Source organism: Aythya marila (genome assembly GCF_965140915.1).
Source record: "Aythya marila genome assembly, chromosome: 1".
NCBI classification, from domain to species: Eukaryota; Metazoa; Chordata; class Aves; order Anseriformes; family Anatidae; genus Aythya; species Aythya marila.
Genome location: NC_139042.1, coordinates 118,635,203 through 118,655,837, shown reverse-complemented (window position 1 = coordinate 118,655,837; position 20,635 = coordinate 118,635,203). Strand labels below are relative to the sequence as shown.

At 44.7% G+C, this 20,635-nt stretch overlaps 1 protein-coding gene across 5 annotated transcripts in view; it reads right to left on the bottom strand.

Annotated features, from left to right (window-relative positions):
* The window catches only part of LOC309882473 (uncharacterized protein), a 126,280-nt gene that overhangs the window by 98,108 nt on the left and 7,537 nt on the right, over positions 1–20,635 (bottom strand). For 4 of the 5 annotated variants that reach the window (XM_082769614.1, XM_082769615.1, XM_082769618.1 and 1 more), the window contains exon 1: positions 17,286–17,370. The exons of the other annotated variant lie outside the window; for it this stretch is intronic. In XM_082769614.1, coding sequence (XP_082625740.1) covers positions 17,286–17,347 — 62 coding nt within the window. In that variant the 5' untranslated portion in view covers positions 17,348–17,370. Of the gene's footprint in view, positions 1–17,285; positions 17,371–20,635 lie in introns of those variants that run through there. 5 annotated transcript variants of the gene reach the window in all.

The window sequence follows — 20,635 nt, the reverse complement described above, 5'->3', positions numbered from 1 at the left end:
ATCCAGTACTCCCATGTGGGCTAAACATAACACAAAAAATGGTATCTGCCTCTCATCACCCTTGAAATCACCCCTTCTTGCACAGCACTGCAGGGACTTGTCCTTAATCCTCTGGACCATACTGGATTAAACTCTCCTGGTTGCACTAATAGAGCCAGCAGCAGTCACCAAGGCAACTGCAGGCTCCTTGGCCCCTAAAAGGAGCATGTCTACGTGGCGAGGTGAAGATCTTGGCCCAAGCACACCCAGCCCTATGATCCACGCACCTTCCTTTTGTACACTGTGCTTTTAGTTTGACCTCAACCTGCCCATGGATCTGTCCTTGAGAAGATCCAGGTCCAGGTGGGAGAGATCCTTTGCCTGCAGTGGTGGAAACCAAAGTGCTTCTGGGACACCTGCTGGGGCTTGACCCACCAGGCTGTGTAAAGCACGCTAGGATGATACTCAAACTCCAAAGCTTGGGTTCCATGCCCTCTAGTCTTCTTACTGAATATCTGTGTGTGAGCGATATAGATGGAGGTAAATTAGATCTTGGAAGTAGGCACAGACCTAAACTGAACTCCCTATGAAGCTGTGCCTTACAGAGAGCCCAGTCACCACTAGAGGGAACAGAAGGCCACATTGAATGACAAAATTATAAGATCGCTCTCTAAAATAAATGCAGTCAACTGGAAAATACCAGCAGGCATTCTCCATTAAAACTAGAAAAAAAAATGAACCTGAAATACAGATACCTCCTAATCTGCTGGAAGGAGAAAGCAGAAACCGGCAATGCGGGAATTTCAAACCTCCTTCTTCCAAGCTCCATCACCAACCCTTCCATATAAGCAGTGGAATAGAAGTGACACCTTTGTATCTAAATATCCCCGAGGCTGTTGACAGGAGGCCGGTGTCAGTGGAGAACTAGGCCAATGAAGGCTAATTAGTGCTGTGGAGGAGCACAACACTGCAGTGCCAACATGTTCCCACCAAGATCTGGGCTCCCAAGAAGTTAGGCAAAGCTATAACCTGAGACAGTGTCTGTTTGGGCGAGGAGAAGATACCACCTTTTCCATTTGTAGCGAAAACATCCTACAAGCATCCCAAGCCCTCTTCCATAACGTACTGCATGTGGAAGCAGAACCAGCTGCTCTGCAGATGTGCAGCAGGCTGCATTTTTGGGTCCAGGCTTACCATGCACAACAGTGGGGAAAAAGGCACCCAACTAATGAGCTAGAAAGCAGAAGTAAAAATTTGCCCAAGGCACTAGAAATAACCTCAACTTCAGCAGATGGTTATCCAGCACTGAGGCGAGCAGGAGCAAACGATGAGACCAAACAGCACAAATCCCTGCGAGTCCACGCCTGTCCTTAGCATCACCAAGAAGCGGGCTTCACCAGCCTCTGCTGCTGGCTGCCCCTTCAGGGTACTGGGACACAGCAGGGCACCTTCCTGGGACGCTTCACAGCAGCCCTCCTGCTGGCTGATGGCCGGCATCCCAGAGGCTTAAGTGGACTACGGGGGCAGAGCGGTCCTTTGCACTTGGTAATTCTCCCTAAAGGTCAAGGTTGGCTGGATAGAGCTGTGGGAAGAAACTGCACTCCTACTGTCTCTGCTGCCAATCATTTTAATGTATCCTTCAGTCTTGAGGGCTGTCCCTTTCCTGGGTAATCGGCTTATGCATCTTTATCCTTCAATACACTGTGTCACACCAATTGCTCTGACTTCAACAGATTCACTCCTGATTTACCCTGCTAAAATCAAAAGGAGAGGTAGGCCTCTGTGTTACTGTTCCTAGGAATGAATGCTGAAAGTCTCTTTTGATCTGTGCAACAGCTACAGAGCAATCTGTATTAGAAACTGGCCCATTACTGCTCTTTGTCCATATGACTCATCTTGATCCTATTGTTGTCAGCCATTAATGTAATTCCTAAGAAATCTTTTTTATTTTTTGGTTTTTAGTTTCTGGCTGCCAGCTTTAGTTTCACCTCCTTCTTATGCACAAGTTTTCCTCCAATTTCTGCAGGTGCTACCCCGCCTGGCACAGAGTGAACCTCTTCCCCTCGCTCACACAGGAGAATCAGGGCAGCCCTGTGCGGTGGGTACTGAACACCGCCAGTCATTCTCCAGTGAGAAACGGGGTGCAGGGGCCCCCACCTGAGAAGAAACAGCCCCAAAGCCAGCTAATGGGATGGTTCTTTTCTGAACCCTCTCCTCCCCTGGAAGAAGAGGGAAACTTTAGGTTAAATGTGACTGCGGTCACTGTGGCTGCACGGCACAGAAGTCAATGGAACAGCACGGTGTCAATCCAGTCCAGTCCCCGTGATGGCACTTATGGCACTCTTTAGCTGCCCTTTCTCTTTACCCCAACCCTCACACACAGTCCCATGACTTCTGTTGCCTGCCAAGCCCAGCTTAGTTCTGCTTTCAGCTCCTAACTCACTGATCCACTCACACATACACACACACGTATTATCAACACCTGCACTCGTGGCCTGTCTTTCCTACTCCCTCCTCACCCCAAGATGCGAGTTGCCCACAGCCACGGGGCAGGCACAGATGCACAGAGGCTGACTCAGTGCAAGGCTGCATGTTGCAGCCCACCCTGTGTTTCCGAGCAATCCTCCCAGGCCATCTTCACCTCAGAGGTCAGCTGTGAGTAAGAACAATGTGTCAGACGAGAATGCAAAACTCCTTTGCCAGTGACAAGAAGGGCTCGGGGTCTCGTTCAACCTAACGTTGCTGGTGAGACAGGCTGATGCCACACAGAACAGTACTGGGAAAAATTCAGAAATCAAGGAAATGCCAACTTGCAGTTTCAGGCTTTCTGTGAGGAGAGAATGACCATTTGCCTCCACGTGGATCCCAGTTCAGCCCTGGAATCTGAATCCTGAAAAACCAGCAGTTGGGTTTTTCCCTAATCTTTTCTGAGAGGCGCTTCAGGACTTTTCCATGCTGCCCAATGAAGAACATTGTTGCCTCATCCCATACAGCTCGAGAGTCTCTTATCAACTGTGTGGCTGTGATCCACTCTTGACTTGGTCACCACAGGTACACCATTTCTAAAATGAGATGTACTTTCACTACAAGAACAGATCCTTCTGTATAGAAGCATATTCGCAGCTCAGAAAAATCTGGCCCATTCAGACTTCAGCTACTCACCATTTCTAGCAGGTAAGGTTTTGTGATCCTTTCACCCAAAGTATGTCAACTGGGAGCTTGGACCTTTATTTCTGTGAGGCCAGGGCTAATTTCAAGGGCATTTCACCCCATTGGAAACCAAAAGCACTGCATATACTCTGTGCACATAGGTCTTACTGTCTCATTCAGGAAAATGCTGTCTCTGTGGGATGACCATGAACTGACAAGACATCTGTGTGCATGCAAAACCACCATATCTAGGCCCTAATTTTTCTGAAAATGTTTGGCTCTGAGAGCTATGCACATTAAGCAGTTCACCTTCCCTTCCCTGTGGTAGAAAATAGGCTGAATCAAGAGAAGAATTACAAATGGGACTTGGAAAAATGTGTAATTCTTCAGAACAATTTGGGCAACAGCATGATATAGTAGCTGCACACTTTTCCATGTGTTTGTATCTCACCGTCTTCATGAGAAGTTTGCCACTGTCCTACAAACAAGAAATGGCTGAAGCATTTGAGGTATGAGAAGGCCAAAAGTAGCATGAACTGTCTCACAAGCCAGCTCTCTAGTTGGTAAGCCAATTCTCTTTCCCTGAAGCCATTCTGATGCCAAGATGATATTGCCATACCTTTGGCAGGGAATCACACTCCAAGAAAGGAGGGGGAAACTGAAACAGTGAAACCACGCTTCACCTTACAATAATAACCATCTTCACATAGGCAAGCCTGCAGGGACATGGGGAGCCCGTGCCTTATACGGAGAGAAACTTGCCATATGCCCAAGGGTCTCAAGGCATAGTGGTCCATTTTAGCATCTGAACTGTATATGATCACTGATAGTCCCTAATTTTCAAGGTAAATATATATGGTATTTATTAAATAAGTAACTGCTTGCAATCCTGTTACCTCATGAGCATATCTTTACCTACAATGAGATGAAAGTAGAGGTTGCTGTCTCTTTGAAAGCTCCAGTGAGAAGTGCTTCTGTTAGACAACCTTCCTCTCACTCTGGTGTTACAAAAACAGTGCTGCTGTGGGTTGCATGATCACCATCAGTGGACCTCAGCAAACTAGGAGACAGCTCAAGCATTGCTGACCAGTGATTAAGCATTAACAGGAATCCAGCAAAAGTACAGCAAAAGAGGACATCAGGGAGCAAGGAAAAGAGCTGCAAAGCTCCAGTCAGGGAGAGAAAAATGTTACATCTACACAGCAAGGCTGTTCCCCTTCCTACTCTCAGCAAATCTTGCCACTTCTGCAAGAGTTCTCTTTGCAAACAGTCAATAGGGGTGAGGTTTAGACAAGGGGAAAAACAAACTTCTTGAGCATGAAATGCAGAATGCGAAAGACAAAACCAGCCTGAATAGTCTAGCAATCCATTAACATAAGGTTACGTGACCCATATTTTCCATGTTTCTAAAACACATCCAAAGTAGCTAACATCTCGTATGTGGCGGGTGTCCAGAGAAAGCCAAGCCAAAGCAAGACCGGGCAGTCCTCCAGCGGAGTGGTTTAGCTTCAAAAGCTGAAGTGCACTTAAAAACTTTAAGGGGGAACAAGAGGCCATCTTTAGATGCTGTTTCGCCAACTGTACATGGATTCCCAACCTGAGGAGAAGTTCCTCTCTCTGGATTAATGCTCTACCTTTGTGCTATAGTTTAGCACACCTGAATGGCCCTATCTAAGCAATTTGTTCTACAAATTAGCACAGCTGACATTGCCATTTCTAATATACTCTCTGCTCTGTATCCAGGGAAAATTTCTCCCAGCACAGAAACACACCTATTTATTTAGCCGCAAACCAGGGCTCAAAGTGGGGAGGAATGGTTTTACAAATGAAGAGTGATGGAGAAATTCTGCGTATGGCAGAACATAACCAGCCTCCAGTAACAAGTGCCACAGAAATGCATGGATAAGTAATTGTATGTTTAGAAGAAGGCTGTGTCAGTCTCTACTATTGGGGAAAATAGCATAGCAAGGAGCTCATTTTTTGTCCCATCTAAAACTACAGTTTCCACCAGCACCAGAGCAACTAAGATAATGCCGCTGACAAAATGGTACTTGCAGTGTAACACTCACAGTATTGGCTGCATCCCTTGCAAATTTCCCATCCATGTTCTTACTCCAGTCACTGATGTTTTTCTTGGGTAGAGGTAACTGGCACGTGCTGTAAAGTCGGACCAGCTGGTAGGCAGCTTAGCAGAGTGAGGCTATTACTTTTTATGGCTGTTTTGCCTTGCCGTGTTCATCCAGGTAACTGGTGAGGTACAACAAGCAAGAAGAAAAATAGGTCTTGAAAGAGTTTTCCTTCTGATAACACCGAGATGAAAGACGTGGTTTCAGAGATCTTCTAATATCCTTAAGGTAGAAATAGGGGCAGAAGTCATTTCAGAGAAGATACGTACAGCCAAGTGATTTCAGCCTCAGCAGCCTGCAGCATGCATTGAGCAGGCTAAAGGACAAGGGGCCGTACGGCTGCTCATATCAACCCAGCACACACAGGAGTACTATCCACATCACAAAACCAGTCATGACATAAAACTCTGCTCTGCTGACAGCAGTAGTGAAGGAAGCAAGAGCTGATTCAGCTTGAAGACTGAACTCCCACCTCTATCTAGTGAATGTGAAGGAGCAGAAGAACTGGAAAAGAACTGAGGAGTGGAAAGGGAAAAAAAAATTGTTCTTCTCATACTGACTCTGGCAGACAGCTTCTCTGGTGTCCTTACATTGACAAAAAGCCTGCCCTCCTCCTTAGCAGCTGCCTCTTGTTTCAATATATTAATATCAGGATAACAAATGTGTCCAGAGAAGGCATTCACACAGTGCCTAAAATACCAAGAGTGCCCATGTCAATGGAATTCCAGAATTTTGAGTTGACTCCTCTTACTTCACAGAGCACATTGCCCAGAGCTTTTTGAAATAACCAGGTGCAGAAGTTCTTATTTATTTATTTATTTATTATTTTTTGGGGGAAGGGTTAAAAAACAAACCACAACAAGACCCAAACTTTAAACACATCCCTTTATTAAGCTATATCATATTTTATTGACTGTACTTGTTGGGGCACACTGCACGGCAAACACCAAAGATTTCCTGCGGGATGCATTTGGATTGTTTCTGTGTGGTAACAACAGATTGCAAATGCGTACAGGTAATCTTTGTGTAAATACAGGCTGGGAAAAGATCACCCTCATCCTCACATAGTACTGCAGGTAGTCATACAACAGACATGGGAGTACACGCTCCAAACCTACACGCATTCCAAGCTACAGAGCTTCTCAGAATGGCCTGTTTATAAAGCAAAATACTTATGCCTGTAACACAAAGTTAAATGCCACCACTATAATGGGCCACCAGAAAAAAAAAGCAGGGAAGATGAGAATTACTGCCAGTCCAAGGTCTTTGAAAGAGCTGGGAGTTTGCTATGTGAAATTCCTAGCTGTTAGCATGTAAAAGAGAAACAGGATTGGCAGTGTGTAAATGGATTGCCATATGTGCAAATGAAAGGAGTGGTTGGGGATCAGATCCAGATTCACAAATCTGAAAAACAAAACACTTTCAGGCATAAGACTTGCTGAAAGAGAAGATAAAACAGGGGCAAAATGGTAGAAGGAAAAGAAATAGAATACAAAAGAAAGGAACGGCTAAAAATAGGGGAAGAGATGGTGACCTGCTTTTGTTATTGCCAATGTTACTGTACACTCTGTGCATGACCTCGATGACAAGTTAATTTTATTATGCTTTTCCTCAGTTTCCTGCAACCGTAAAATAGATATAATAACATTTCTCTACATCACAGGTATAAATGCCTCAAGTTCCTTAAACTGAAAGCAATGGCAAGCTATAAAATACTAACTACAGTGTTAAAAAACATCAGGCAGGCATAAAGGAGAAAAGCCAGCTCAGAGGAGAAAAGGAGAAAAACTCAGCTCACTGGTGTCTGTGGAAAAATATCATTCAGGGTGCCATAAAAAGCTAAGTCATTCTTGCAAAGAGACGTGGCTGAGGAAAGCAGTGCTCTATCCTTATTATCATTCCCCTTCTCAGCACAGCTTCCTATTGAAAGGACATTCAATATAAACAAATAAATGCTGATGTGATAGCGACAGTGATCGTGACAGATGAAGGCAGATCAGAATCCCATTGTGTTAAGCACTGCAAACACCTAATGATCTTACTCCAGAGTTGCTTATTTAGGCTGTTAGCACGAGACAACAACAGACAGAGTATACCGCTAAGAGACATACATACTGCAATGATTTTTTTTTTCCAATTAGGTTTCATCTTGGTGAAATGATAAGTGATCCCAGCATCATACTTTTGGGAATCTGGATCTGTCTGTTCTGTATGAAGGCAGCCAGCAATTCGCTGCCACAGAGGGCAGAGACTGCATCAGGCAGTTCGCACAGCAGTAACTATATGCACATTATTTTCTCTGCAGTGGATGACAGGGAAGAAGGCATTTTTGGCAACGCTCTCCAGATTATTTTTTTTTTCTGTTCCCCAGTGAATCTCTGCTTAAATGAAGGGCACTTACAGGGTACATCATTTCCTTATTCCTGCAGTTCGGTCATTATTTTGTCTGCAGCGCTGCAGGGATCATAGCATGTAGCTTTGGACTCTGCCAGTCAGTCCTGCCAGTATTTAAAGAAAGAAATGAAGCCAATGCAGCAAAAATGCTGATTGTACTATGGTCTGGGAGTAGTGCTATTCATATTCAACTCACGGTGAAGCCTGTTACAACATCATAAATCCTCTGTAGCTGCAAGGCTGCGGGAGAGAAGCCTGCTTTCTCTGCCTTTCTTGCACAGCCTATTCTTGTCACTGTATGTCACGCTCTCCTCCATCACCCTCCATCACTTCTGCACAGTTCAGGCAGATCCCAAGATCCTGGTCGGCAGGGTTATGTGTTAGCAAAGGCCTTTTTCCTCCATGACCCAAAAGCCACAAAAGCCAGGGAGTTTCCTGCTGTTGATCCACATGTTTGTACTCTGAGTAAATTTGACATAAGAAATATGGAGTCCCCCATGGTGCCAATATTAACAATTTTCTGAGTACAACAGCACTTTAAATGGGAACAGAGACAAGGCTCTTGGAAGAAATAAAAGCAGCTGTAAATGTCAAATTCATTTAATGTTGGGAAATCATATGTCTAGAGAGACAGGCTCATAATAGTTATAACTGCTGGGTAAGAAACATTTTTTTCATTTTCTGCTGAATAGTTGTAAGCTTTTTTCCCCCCCCATCTTGCTTCACAATGGACAAGATAGAGACTCTTGAGAATTTTCCTGTGAGAAGACAGCAGGTTGCAACAAATAGTTAATCGCTAGTGAATATGGCCATTTGCTTGGGGTTGCAAGACACTGATTGTCCAAGCCATAGTAAGAGACAGTAACTTAACAACTAAGCTTACAGCATCAGGCTAGAAAGGCCAAAAACGAGCAGAAAGCCAAAAAGGAAGAGCCAAAGTAACTTTCTCAAGGATAAAAAACAGTCTAGCAGCAGAGCCAGCTTGAGCCGTGACCAAGCCCTGTGTGTCAGGAATTATCAGTCCAGGACTCCAGGATTTAGTAAACCAGCATGTTCCCTTGCCCCGCTGGTATGCTGAAGTTTAGGGTTAAATATATGAAAATACTGCTGGAAGGAATACATAAGAAGAGTTTCAAGCAATTAGCACAGTTCTTTTATTGGGTGCAAGGTTGCCGGGGCATTTGGAGAGTTGCAGCACTACTGAGCTAGGGACAATGACAGTTCCCCAGGCAGTTGATCTAACACACTGCTGACATAAAAAAAAAATAAAATTGTGCACTCTTTTAAACTGCTGGCTTTTGCATGCTTCATACTTAACCAGGTGAGAGCTGGCAAATTAGCCTAATAGCAGCTGAGAAAATCTTTGACTCTCACTGCATGTGTATCATGCATCTGTATCTGGGCTGCCTAGTGTTTTATGAGCAAAATGTACAGCTTTCAATATACCACTTACAACGGGATAGTGATCAAGACAGCTACAGAGTAGAGGAGTGCAGAAGTAGCAGGAGCTTGGATTCTGTTACCAAGTTCATCAGGTCACAAAGATATGACATGGCTAAACGCTGTAACTTACACGTTCTGTTTGCAGGTGGAAAAAACAGAGGTTGTGCGTTCTCCATCCTTGGAGGTTTTCAAGACTGGATAACGCTGTGAGCAGCCTGGTCTGACCTCTGCTGACCCTGATTTGAACAAGAGGTTGAAGCAGAGACCTCCAGAAGTGCCTTCCAATGCCAACTATCCTGGGCTCATCACAGCATGAGGCCGAGGTGCTGCTGCCCGTGGTGAGCAGAATGGCAGCTTCTGGCCATGGCTCCCTTCAGCCAGTGCTGAACAGTTTTTGGCTCCTGAAGACAGACCCCTCCATTTCCTATGCTCCACCAGGAAGCGTCAGTGGGGTATGGCTACAGAGGCAGCTTAACCTAGTAGTGAAAGAAATATCCACCCACATCCTTACTTAGCTTAAATCATGAGCTCCGGATCTAATGAGCGCTGACACTTTGCACTGAGCTGCCTGGACATACGATTTAGCCAGGCATTCACGTCATGAGCAGAAATTTCTCTAAATCATGTCATATTCTCTTGAAGGCAGTCACATAATCCAAGCACAAACAATTCTGCTACTGCTCCTCACACCTGCTCTTCAAATGCCCCACCTTACGGACAACCCAAGCACATAACTTTGTTTTCTGATTTTTTTTTTTAGGGTTCTGCTGGTTCTTTTTCACTCTTTCCATGTCTCTCTTTACATTTGCTGTTAAGTATTTTCTCTTCATTTATCCATATAAAGGAAATAATAATGCCATGTTTATTCACTCTTAAGGCTATTCTTCCACAGGGAGACCCCCAGTGATCTCTGATGATGAGCAGGGGCTGTAAATGCACTAAGATGAGAAGAAAAATGGGGAGTCTGCTGCCTTAATAAAGCTGTTGGAGCTCTCAATACGGTAAAATAACCTAGAGCATACAGCAATGAAAAAGAAAAGATGCATTTTCTGTGGATGTAGTTGACATGCCATCAGAATTTGCTGTGATTAGAAAAGCTAAAGACAGTAATAGCCATGTAGGCATTTTCCTCCTTGGTGAATGTAGTTATTGCTTGGATCTAGCACAGTGTCAGGCTTGGCAACAAAATGCAAGACAGCTCTTACAAAAACAGCCTGCCATGTGGATGGGCATAAGGCATGGTAAGCTGTGTGGTGTGATGGTAAATTCTGCATGTTCAAAAGTTGAGAACAGGCTCAAGATCTACATGGCTCAAGCATGCAAAGACCAACTACTGTAATCATATTTCAGGGGCTCTCAGTCACCCTTCCTGTGGTGATGAGGAGGAACTGTTCAGCCCCAGCGCCACAAACAAGGGAAAGCAAACTAAGAAATTGGCAATTTCTAGCAATAGCTGTCACTGTAACTGCCTGTAACAACATGGGAGGAGGAAAGGACATCACGAATCAGAACTATGGCAATGTGGAACTACTGCAAAAAGGGGTATCTCTTTTTCTGACCCTGGGAGTCAAAAACCAATGCCTATATAGAAGAGTGCAGAATAGGTCAAGCAAATACACTTTTGGATTTATGTTAACTCTATCAGAATGGGATCTGAGCCAGGACAGCATCAACTCCACCTATCACATGCCCTGAAATAGCTTATCACCCAGTTGAATTGCGGGATGAGCAGGATATCCTTGCTACCTGACTGTTCTCCATTCATGTGAACAGATACAATGACCAGAGACTGGGTTTCAGATATCATCGCACTCTCCATGGTCTGATTTTCCATTTGAAATCCCAGCTATTTCCTGGGGGAAGGCAACCTTCCTTTGAGCTGTCATTGTGTTGTCACCTCTGCACAGCAGGTGAGCAGGAGCTGCTCATAATTAACCAGAGCAGCAGCAAGAATGACCTCCAGCCAGCCCCTGCTCACAAGATAACGCAGCAAGATTTGTCAGTGCCATGTAACGAGGGCCTTGACAACAGCAGTTGCAGCCGTGCTTGGAGAAAGTCTGTAATCCTTCACAAAAGTGAGGAACTTGTAGCATGAGTACGCATATCTGACCTAGCTTTAATCCACCTGGTTGAGGTATCCCCAGCAGCAAAGACAGAACTGCCACAAAGAGAGAGCTGCCACATAAATGGGCAGAGACCCAAGTGGTTTTGTATAGTCCAAACTGAAGTCCACGCTACTGCTTATGTGCTGCTATAGCTCAAGGTAGCTCAGGTAGCTCTTCACGTAGCTCTTCATGTGCTGTCACTGTGTTCCCAATTCCAGCTGAGATATTGCCTCAGTTCTACTTGGAGAGGAAGCACAAATGAAAAAGAGTACTGGGAAGTGAAAATCCTCAGATCACCTTTCCCCTTTCACATACAGTGCAACCTCTGCTAGGAGACCAAAGCAGCATCTTGTTTGTGGATCTCAGGCTGGAAATCCACATGCCAGTATAATTTCTGGGCCTGTCTTACCATCCTTGACAAAGTTAAAAGTTACCCAGACTGGAAGATAAACCCATGAAGGCTGGCTCAAACATGCTCTGCTCAACCTCTACAGAAGCTGTAGTTACACAATGCTCCTAGCTTTCTTACACCTTCTTCCCATGGAGCACCAAAAGCACTTTGCACCCAAACCCAACACAGCCGATTCATTCCTGCCTTCTTCATTCACTACACGTCCCTCCAGCTTCCCAGTGAAGGGGGCAGTCCAACTCGCTGGAGACCCCCTGCCAGCTTCAGGAGGCTTTCAGTTTATCTGCAGCAAGAGGGGTTGTCCCGTATAAAAGGCGAACAGCATCCACAGCCAGACTTTCAGGGATGGCTGAACACTGAAACTCCAAACACAGGCCAGAATTTGGGCCATCTTCCAGACTAAAAGCAGCCTGAGATGGAGATTTGATTCTGACTTCTTCCTGGGATTGCAGGACGAGGGGGCAGCATGTGTCCCTCATGCAAGTGCTTTCCCCCCTGCTGCTGCTGGGTCATGGCAGAGTTTGGGGGAAAGCTTCTGCCTCAGAACTACACTCAATGAGTGCCATTTCTCCTCAGGAATGATTTGGGCCAAAGTGCCTGACAGAGGTAAAAAAGCACAGGGCTACTGAAGGTGGGTGAGGCAAAGCTCCGTCCTACAGCAGGGAGCAGTTTTCATCCTTCTCCCCACCTTTGACAGAGCATCAGGTAGAATGGTACAAATATCCACATTCCCAAATGCCACAAAACTTCTTACTGTTTGACCTAAAATACCGAGTGGCATCACCATGATGGATGCCAGCCTTCAGGCCCAGAAAGACAGATGCTCTGAAAGTAAGAAACGTACATAAGGGGACCTGGACACCTCTGAGGTGCTCGCACGAGGAGCTTCCTGGGGCAGAGGGGATGGAAGAGAGAGACGCAGGCAGACTGAGCAGCAGGGCCTCTTCTGGGGCTGGGCAGATGGAGCTCATTTGGCACAGCCACGGAGAGCCACGTTTATCGTCCACCCACACAGACTCTGGGACTGTTGGCTTGATGCTTTCATTAGCAGCCTCACTTCTCAGAGCCAGCGAAGAGGAAGGAGGGGGGAACAGCACTGAGAGGACACCAGGAGAAGAAAGCAGGGTGAGACAAGGGCGCTGGATTGCAACACCAGGAGCATGGGGCTGTCTCAGCACATTTGCTGAGGAGCTGCTTCAGGGGCAGGACGAAGCAGGCGGCTGTTTATCAGCAAATAGCTGCTTAGGTCCGGAGCTGAAGAAGGATCTGCCTGCAGCAAGAGGGTTAATTTTAAGTTGGCAAAGAGCTTCTCCGACGTTTTCACTTCCACCATCAAATCTCTGGGGCTGGCAGTTGCTAATTACAATAATGAGAGGTGACAGTCACATGACACGTGGTGGATGGCTGAGCTGGGCTGAAAACCCAGAAGGTCACAACGAATTGCAGCGACAGGATTCAGAAACCCCTGCCCCACATTTTCTCTCCCTCTCTCCCTGCTTCTTCTCCCCCCCTGCCCCCATCTGCAGTACCACAAAAGCAGAAAACATTACCAAAAAAAGAAAGAAAGAAGCATCATTCTAGTAACTAGAATGCAAACAGAAGGAGGGCATGAAGACTGGGGACAGGAGCTGGGTTTCAGTGGACATGCTGTCACTCCAGCTATCAAGATTCCCAAACCATATGGCCAAAAGAGACTATCTAAGCATCTCTTTTCATTTCCCACATAACATTAACCGGGAGACAACACCCTGCTTTAGTGGCAGTTAAAGCGGTAGCATTCTGAACTCTAAGATTTTATTTTGACAAAAAGAAGCCTGCAAAGAGAGGGCACAAAACGGGTATACAACACATGAGCTCTGCGTGTTCCCACTCAGATTCGCATTGCACTGGCATAAATGACTGCCCAGAGATAGGGTCCTTTGCATCATTGTGAAACTGAGCCTCACCTAAGTCACATTCTCACCCGTTCCCCCCCTTATCTAGCACGGAGAAAAACGGTTTTGGCTCAGTCCCATTCCCATGACCAGTAAGCGAATTACAGCTACTGCCTTTCTCACATCAAAGATCAATCCAGCCCTGACCTTAGACTTACCCCGTGGGCCTGTCCAGAGCTATTATGAGTGATTAGTTCAGAATTTCCCCTGCAGCATTTCACAGCGACGCTATGATCTGCAGGTCATGGCATGTGCTAGAGAAAGCTATGTGAAAGCTTTCTAATGATATCAAAATTATGTGAAGGAGAAACCTGCTCACCATCCACAACATCTCCGTCCCATGACATGGATCCCAGCTGAGTGACCTCGCAATGCCATTCAGTCAGACAGCTGCCATCACACCGCTGGACAACAGGGGCCCAGTCAGGCCACAGACATTGAAGGTGCTGTAGCTGGCTGCTGAGGCCTTCTTTAAAACGTTTCTCGTGGATTATACTGCAAGAAGAGGTAACTGAGCCATCAATGGAAACAGTGAGATTTACAAAATAAAGGAAACAGGACTTGCACTTCTTTTTGATCTCTTCTCATGTTATGAAAAATTGCTCAAGAATACTTTGATTGCTTTTTCTAACTTGTTCTGCATTAAAGGTTGGAGTAGATGGTCTCTTCCAACTTGAACTATTCTGTGATAACTTTGAATGATTCTATGATAATTTAGCATTTTTCCTACCTATTTTATCACAACAGATTTCAAGAATCAGCTGAAGTTACACATTTTGAGGGCAAACTTAAAACAAATTTGGAGAGGGAGAGGGTCATTTTTCATAGATCTATTCAAAACTCCACATGTATCCACATTCAGTACCAGTTTTATTCAGATGTCCAACAAGCCCACTGCAGAAGAAGCACCTTTCTGAGGGATAGTCTTAAAAAGTTTCAGAACATTTCTGCCTTCAATGAGCTGGTGATGACTGCTCTTCCAAGAAAGCTCTCTCCAGATATTTAAAGAATCGCCAAATTTTAGATAGCAAAGAAGTAGCCAAGCTGGAATTTAGCCCACAGAGCAGACATAAATGGCTGTATGAAAAATAGATGAGATCTTTGATGAAAAAGGGGATTCAGTTACTCAGCTCATGTATAAGAAGGTCCTAGAAAAACATTGCCTGCTAATTCTGTGAAGAGGTTCGGCACTGACTCAGACCGAAGCATCTGGCTCTCTCCTGAATCAATGCCACCGTTTCCTGAAGCCTTAAGGATTTTTTCTCTTCTTTTGGCAGCTTCACCTTCAGTCACTGAACCCTGCCTGACTCAGCTTAATACGGGACTGTAGCTGGAGACCTGTTATGGATTTTAGGCATACATGCCTAAATAAATAAATAGTGATAACAACAGCAGCAGCAACAGCAATAAGAAAAGACCATTTTTAGCGAAGAATACTAGGAAAAAACACCTATCTTTTAGCAGTGACATGTAATTAGAAAAATACTGTGTCCTGTCCTGACATTTGAAATTGTAATTGCAAACACTCATCAAATTGGCTTTTCCTCATTGTAATGATCCTGAAGAATCACTGTAATTGCAACAGCTCTGTAATTTGCAACAACTTTAAGGAGTGAATTTATTAGCACAAATGGTAGGAGTTGCAGGAACTTTTACTTTGACTATAGGGCAACCTTTACAGCCTGATGTGTGGAGAGGAGCAGTTACACCACCGTGCTGACAGAAGCCTGTACTTCTTTGCTACTAGCGGAGCTGAAGAAATAATGCTTCATTTTCTGTTCATAAAGTGTTCATGACTTCTTACTACATGTATGTAATTGGCAAGTTACATGGTTCCTCATGCCCAGATCTGAGGAATGGCTGTTACAGAACTGGGCCAAGTGCCCCCTAGTAAATCTATTTAAAATTATTTCAGGAGTGAGGTCTGTGGAAGTCAGTAATGACAGTGATAGGCTCCTGGATTACCTAACTGAACATAGGTATATTGTGTGTGGACATCCTATGATGGCAGCACAAACCCTGCAAGATGATAAGCATGCCTCCCCTTGCACAGTTTCACCCTTTTCCCTATCCTGCTCAAAGCTTGTGTCTAGTTTTGGGGGTAATTTGATCAATCTGTGAGACTGTTGTTCACTGATTAATTGAAAACTGTTTCCAAAATATTAATTTCAGTGTTGCAGATGTAAAAGATTTACCATAGCATCCAGATGGTTTCCTAGACCAGGAAAGCTTGCTTCCATTAGTTCTTTAATAATGTTTATGAGTGCAGTTTCCTTATCCTTTTCTCAGAGACTCTATGACCTGAGGTTTGCATTTCCTATTTCCTATAAAACCCATGATTTACTACCACACATTCAGGGAGAAACCTATTACAAAATAATCCAAAAGGCTAATGATAACCTTGCATAAACAGCACTGCAGTCAGAGCTTTCTTTCTCCACAGCAACATTTCAGGCGGTATCATATCAGAACTTCCTACAGCTACTTTCAAAGAGGAGATGGCTCTGCAGTGTCCTCTGGTATCCCAGGATTTTAAGCAGTACCTTCCCTTTTACAAAGAAAGAGCAACACAGAGCAGAAGCTGAAGCCATGTCTCTACAGGGAAGTGACAGGAAGAAGGGGGTGGGAAAAGGTGTGCTTTCCCACGACTGGAGGCTAATGCTAATGGTTTAAATTAGGGAATTTAAAATCAACTTCTAGCCCTGAGGTGCTGTCTGACATTGGGCAGACCACCGGACCTACTGTGTTTAAACCTAGGAGGTTTTTTTAAACATTTCCTGCTTTTCAAGAACATGAATGAAGTCAATCAAAGTACTTTGTGAACATCAATTGAAAGACACTAGGAAAAAATACCATTAACAGTAGGAAGTCTTGGCAAATGAATGAGCTCTAGCCTTCACCTTATACATTACTCTGAAAGAAGGCAATAACGTTGAGCTAAAAAGTTGACAAGGATATATCTTTGTCCTTTGTGAAGCACAGCCCTCTGGCAGCTTAATCCTTCTCAATACCACCAAGCCTTCTGTAACCTCGCTTCAAAAATGTAACAAGGCACCCCAAATCCTCACGCCTTTATGAAAATTGACAAGGCACAAAGCTTATAAGAGGAAATGTCACACTGCAAAGATGATTTGGAAAAGTAATCAGCAATTGAGTTCAATTTACAGCTTTCAGATCGTGCAGCCTCCCTGACTCATCCAAGCCACTCTGCTTTATCGGAACTGCCAGTATCACCCTGAGACAATGTATAATAAAATATGGAAAAAGTGTTTGAAATGTGTGACCTCACTGATGCAATGACATGAGAAACACTTCTCACTGTAAAATATAATTATGTGGCTGCATTAGCTTGGAATCAGACCATATATTGCTGCTGCTACTGCCACTACTTCAGCCCTACCACTTCATGTCCAGAGGACTTCACGGTTCAGGGCACGCACATCCAGCCCCTTTCCCCAGTACGAAATGCAAGCTTCACTTCTGGCTACAGTCCTGAGTTATATGGGACGGAACCACACTTGCGCATCATAAGGATGAAGCATTGTGAGGCAACACCCTTATATGCCCCTTCTGCTCTCAGAGAGAGGCAAAAAAATGGGTGTCCATCAGTTACTCCTTTGCAGATGGAGGAACATCAAATTATGATTCGCCAAATAATAAATAAAGCTTTTCTATTCTTTCCTCTATTTTAGTATAGAGCTTAGGTGCTAAAATAACCCCCCTTAAGCTGGTTACTGTTACTCACTTGAATAACACTACTGCATTCATGATTTTAGTTCCAAGTACTGCAGTCTTTCTGCATTCCATGGCTGTAACATGGCACGGTGAGAGGATGCTGCAGCATTCCTCCTAATGGCTCTGAAGCGCTGCTAATGCCTGCAGTGCCAGGCAGTGCTGCACACGGTATCTGCAGGAGGAGAGAAACAGAGTAACTCAGGTTGGAAGGGCCATCTCTCTTAAGGTTTCTGGCCCAAACTGTGCTCGCAGTAGAGCTAACTTCAAAGCTGGGCCAGGGAGGGAGGATAAACAATAATCGCTTTCATCTGCCACTCCTGGGCAAGACAGAAAGTAAACACTTGTTTACACAGATAAAATGCAGCATTTCTAGGAACTGCTAAAGAACAAAATCACCAGGCAGTATAGATCTCATAGCAAGAAATTGATAACAAAAGGTCAGCCCTAGCACCTCATATTGCTACTTCACTGACATTCTGTTTTTCTAAAAATCAAATGTGCAGGCTAGGCAGCTGCCTTTTTTTTTTTTTTTTTTTTTGAGTCAAATTAAAGGTTAGGTCATTTCAGAGAGAGGCAGATGTCTAAACATCCTGGAGTTATTCTCCCAGTGCAAACTGCAGCTGGAGCCACCCAAAGTCAATGCTGCAGACTAGCCTGCAGCTCTTCCAAAGTCTGTTTCAAACCACTAGCCACTGGCCCTTCATCTGCTATGCTCAATTCAGTGGTCAGAACAGAACAAGGCATCGTGGTTAGCGTGCCAATGAGTCAATGGAAACATGTCTAAGATTACAACTCTCAGCATTGGCAACATTAGTGGAATTATCTGGGTTGGAGCAACGGTGTGAAAACTTAACAAAACAAGCCTCATGTAGTCTCAGCTTTGCTCCATGAACCAAGCAGCTGAATGAACATTACTCAGAATGAAAACTTGTGTATGTACACTAGTCTTTTTTTTTTTTTTTAACCCCTAACAGGAGTTTTCAAATCACAGCTCCTCCCACTGCCCAAACACCACCCTTTTCTAAGGTGACTAAAAACCATCATGTCCCTCTTGTTAGAAATTCTGCTCTCTCTTGTTTTTATTCAGCATCAGAATGAAGCATGAAATTATTCAAAGTTCCCAGAAAGCACTGGAGTCAAAAACACAGAACTGGGGATTTTCAGGTAGTCCCCGGTCAGGACATGTCTGCACTGCCACATCTGCTACAGGAGAGTTACAGCTCCACATTTCTCGCTGTCTTCCCTTCACACCTCTTTTCTCCATCCAAACTACTTGATCTTGGTGCAGCACGGAGGTGCCACCCCACCCCTAACAGGGCTTGGGCAGAGTAGACCTTATGTAGGAACAGTGTTAGTAGACACCTCGAAACTTCGCATGTCAACTGTAGGCAAAGGAAGACTGTCCCCTACTCTCTATAGAGGCCTCCTGGCACTTCCCCTCTTGCCCCTGATTTTGTTGGGTTATCTGAAGACTTCCTTCCAAAGAATGGTGCTCAGAGAGGGTTATGCGAGGTGATGATCATATATATGATAATGTGGCACTTCCTGCTCAAACGACTTCCAGAATGCCTCTTGGGCACAGCGAGCAGTGTGCAGTGCTCCCAGATGTTGACTACGTGTCTAAGGATATACGAGGGGAAAAAATGTACACAATGGAGTTAGCTGGAAAACCAATGTGAGACTGGGCAGTTCAAGTCTGCACTCTGATGCTCATGGGAACAGTATGTTCCTTCAATCTTCAATTTCCTCTTTCTTTAGACTTTGGCTACCTTTGTCCCCTACTATAACCTAAGATCTTGAGCAGGGCAGCTCCAAGGAAAAGGCTGTTCTGTGCTGTCTGTATTTCCTCCTTCCCCAAGCCTCAGCTACTGCTTCAGCTGGAGCTGAGGTACTGAGCTAGATCACCAGTGCTGGGTTGCCCGGTTTATGTGGACCCACACTGGCTGTCAGCATGGACAACTTAGCTATTGCTGTACTGTGCTCTGGGCAAAGAGCTCAAGCCCTACTTACAGTTAGGTCAAACAAGGCTTTGCTGAAAAAAAAAAAAAAAAAAAAAAAAAAAAAAAAGTCATTAGCTAAAGGTACACAAGCACCTGGCTACAGAGGTTGACGGGTTGAAGGCAGCTTTTGAGATCTGGAGCTGGTTAGTAAAGGCGTCCATCTCCTGGGATGCCTATCTATGCTCCTGCAAAGCAATGACCAAGCATCATGGGTTCGGAAATGCCTAGAGAAGAGATACTACTTGGAACAAATCAACTCAGTTACACATTACAGATCTTCCTTCTGAGAGGATCAGTAACAGAATGAAAGCTCACGTGGAATTGTTTTGTTCATGGCCCAAGTGGGGAAAAGAGGTAGTGAAAAGGGTGGAAGAGGAATTTGCAGCAAGAAACAGTCTCTGGATCCTTCAGGATTATTTCACTGGAAGAGACAGGATCTGAATCTGGAGCCACTCCAACAGTCATACTTTTCAATAGTAACACAGTATTGGCAGCATATGCATATGCAGAGTATGTTAGGTTGACTTTGGACTGTCTTACTTTCTAAAACGTCCTCAAGTCTCGTAGTTTTCTATCAGTCAAGCACTCCGCTAAATAAAGTGCACCATTCCATGCCCTCCTGAGTAGCGTGGTTTCCTGATAAAGAAATTGTCTGAGAATATGGCATACAAACACATTTCCAAGTGGCAAGGCAAGGCTTGAATTTGCAGTACAGCAGTTCCTCAGGTGTAGCTCCGTGTTTCTAGCCCATGATAAATGCGAGGTAGCTTAAAAGGTCTTGCTTGAAGATTGCAATAGGCTGTAGTGCCACAGGAAGTTTATCTCAATGTAACTTCCTCACGTGCTTTATCTTCACATGAAAATACCTGCCAAGTTTTACAATGCTCACGCAGTCACAGCAAAATCAGCTCTGCATGGAAGCCTATGCCCTGCTTCGCAGCGTGGGCTGTTCCCATGCCCAGCCAGATTCCCAGTCATTCGGGCTCCACCTCCCCTCCAACCAACCCAAACCAAAACATCTAAAGGATTTTTTACAACAGGAGCAATGAGTTCCTCCACCCTGCCCTATTCCCCTCTTTCTAGGAACTGGCGAGATCCCTTCACACATAGTTAAGGGAAAGAGGAAGGGGGGTAGACACGATCACATTTTGTAGGATGTTACTAATGATGGAAAACAGCTACTTCAAATAGAGCTCTAATTTCAAATAAAGTAGTTTTCAGACTTAACCGCTGTCTTGCAGATAGAAGTGGGATGTCTGTGACAGCTGTACTACAACGTGCCTCTTGCTGTATACAGTAGCTCTGCCATAAGGGATCATAGATGGTTTGTGGTGGTGGGAAGCCCCTGCTCCTAGGGCCT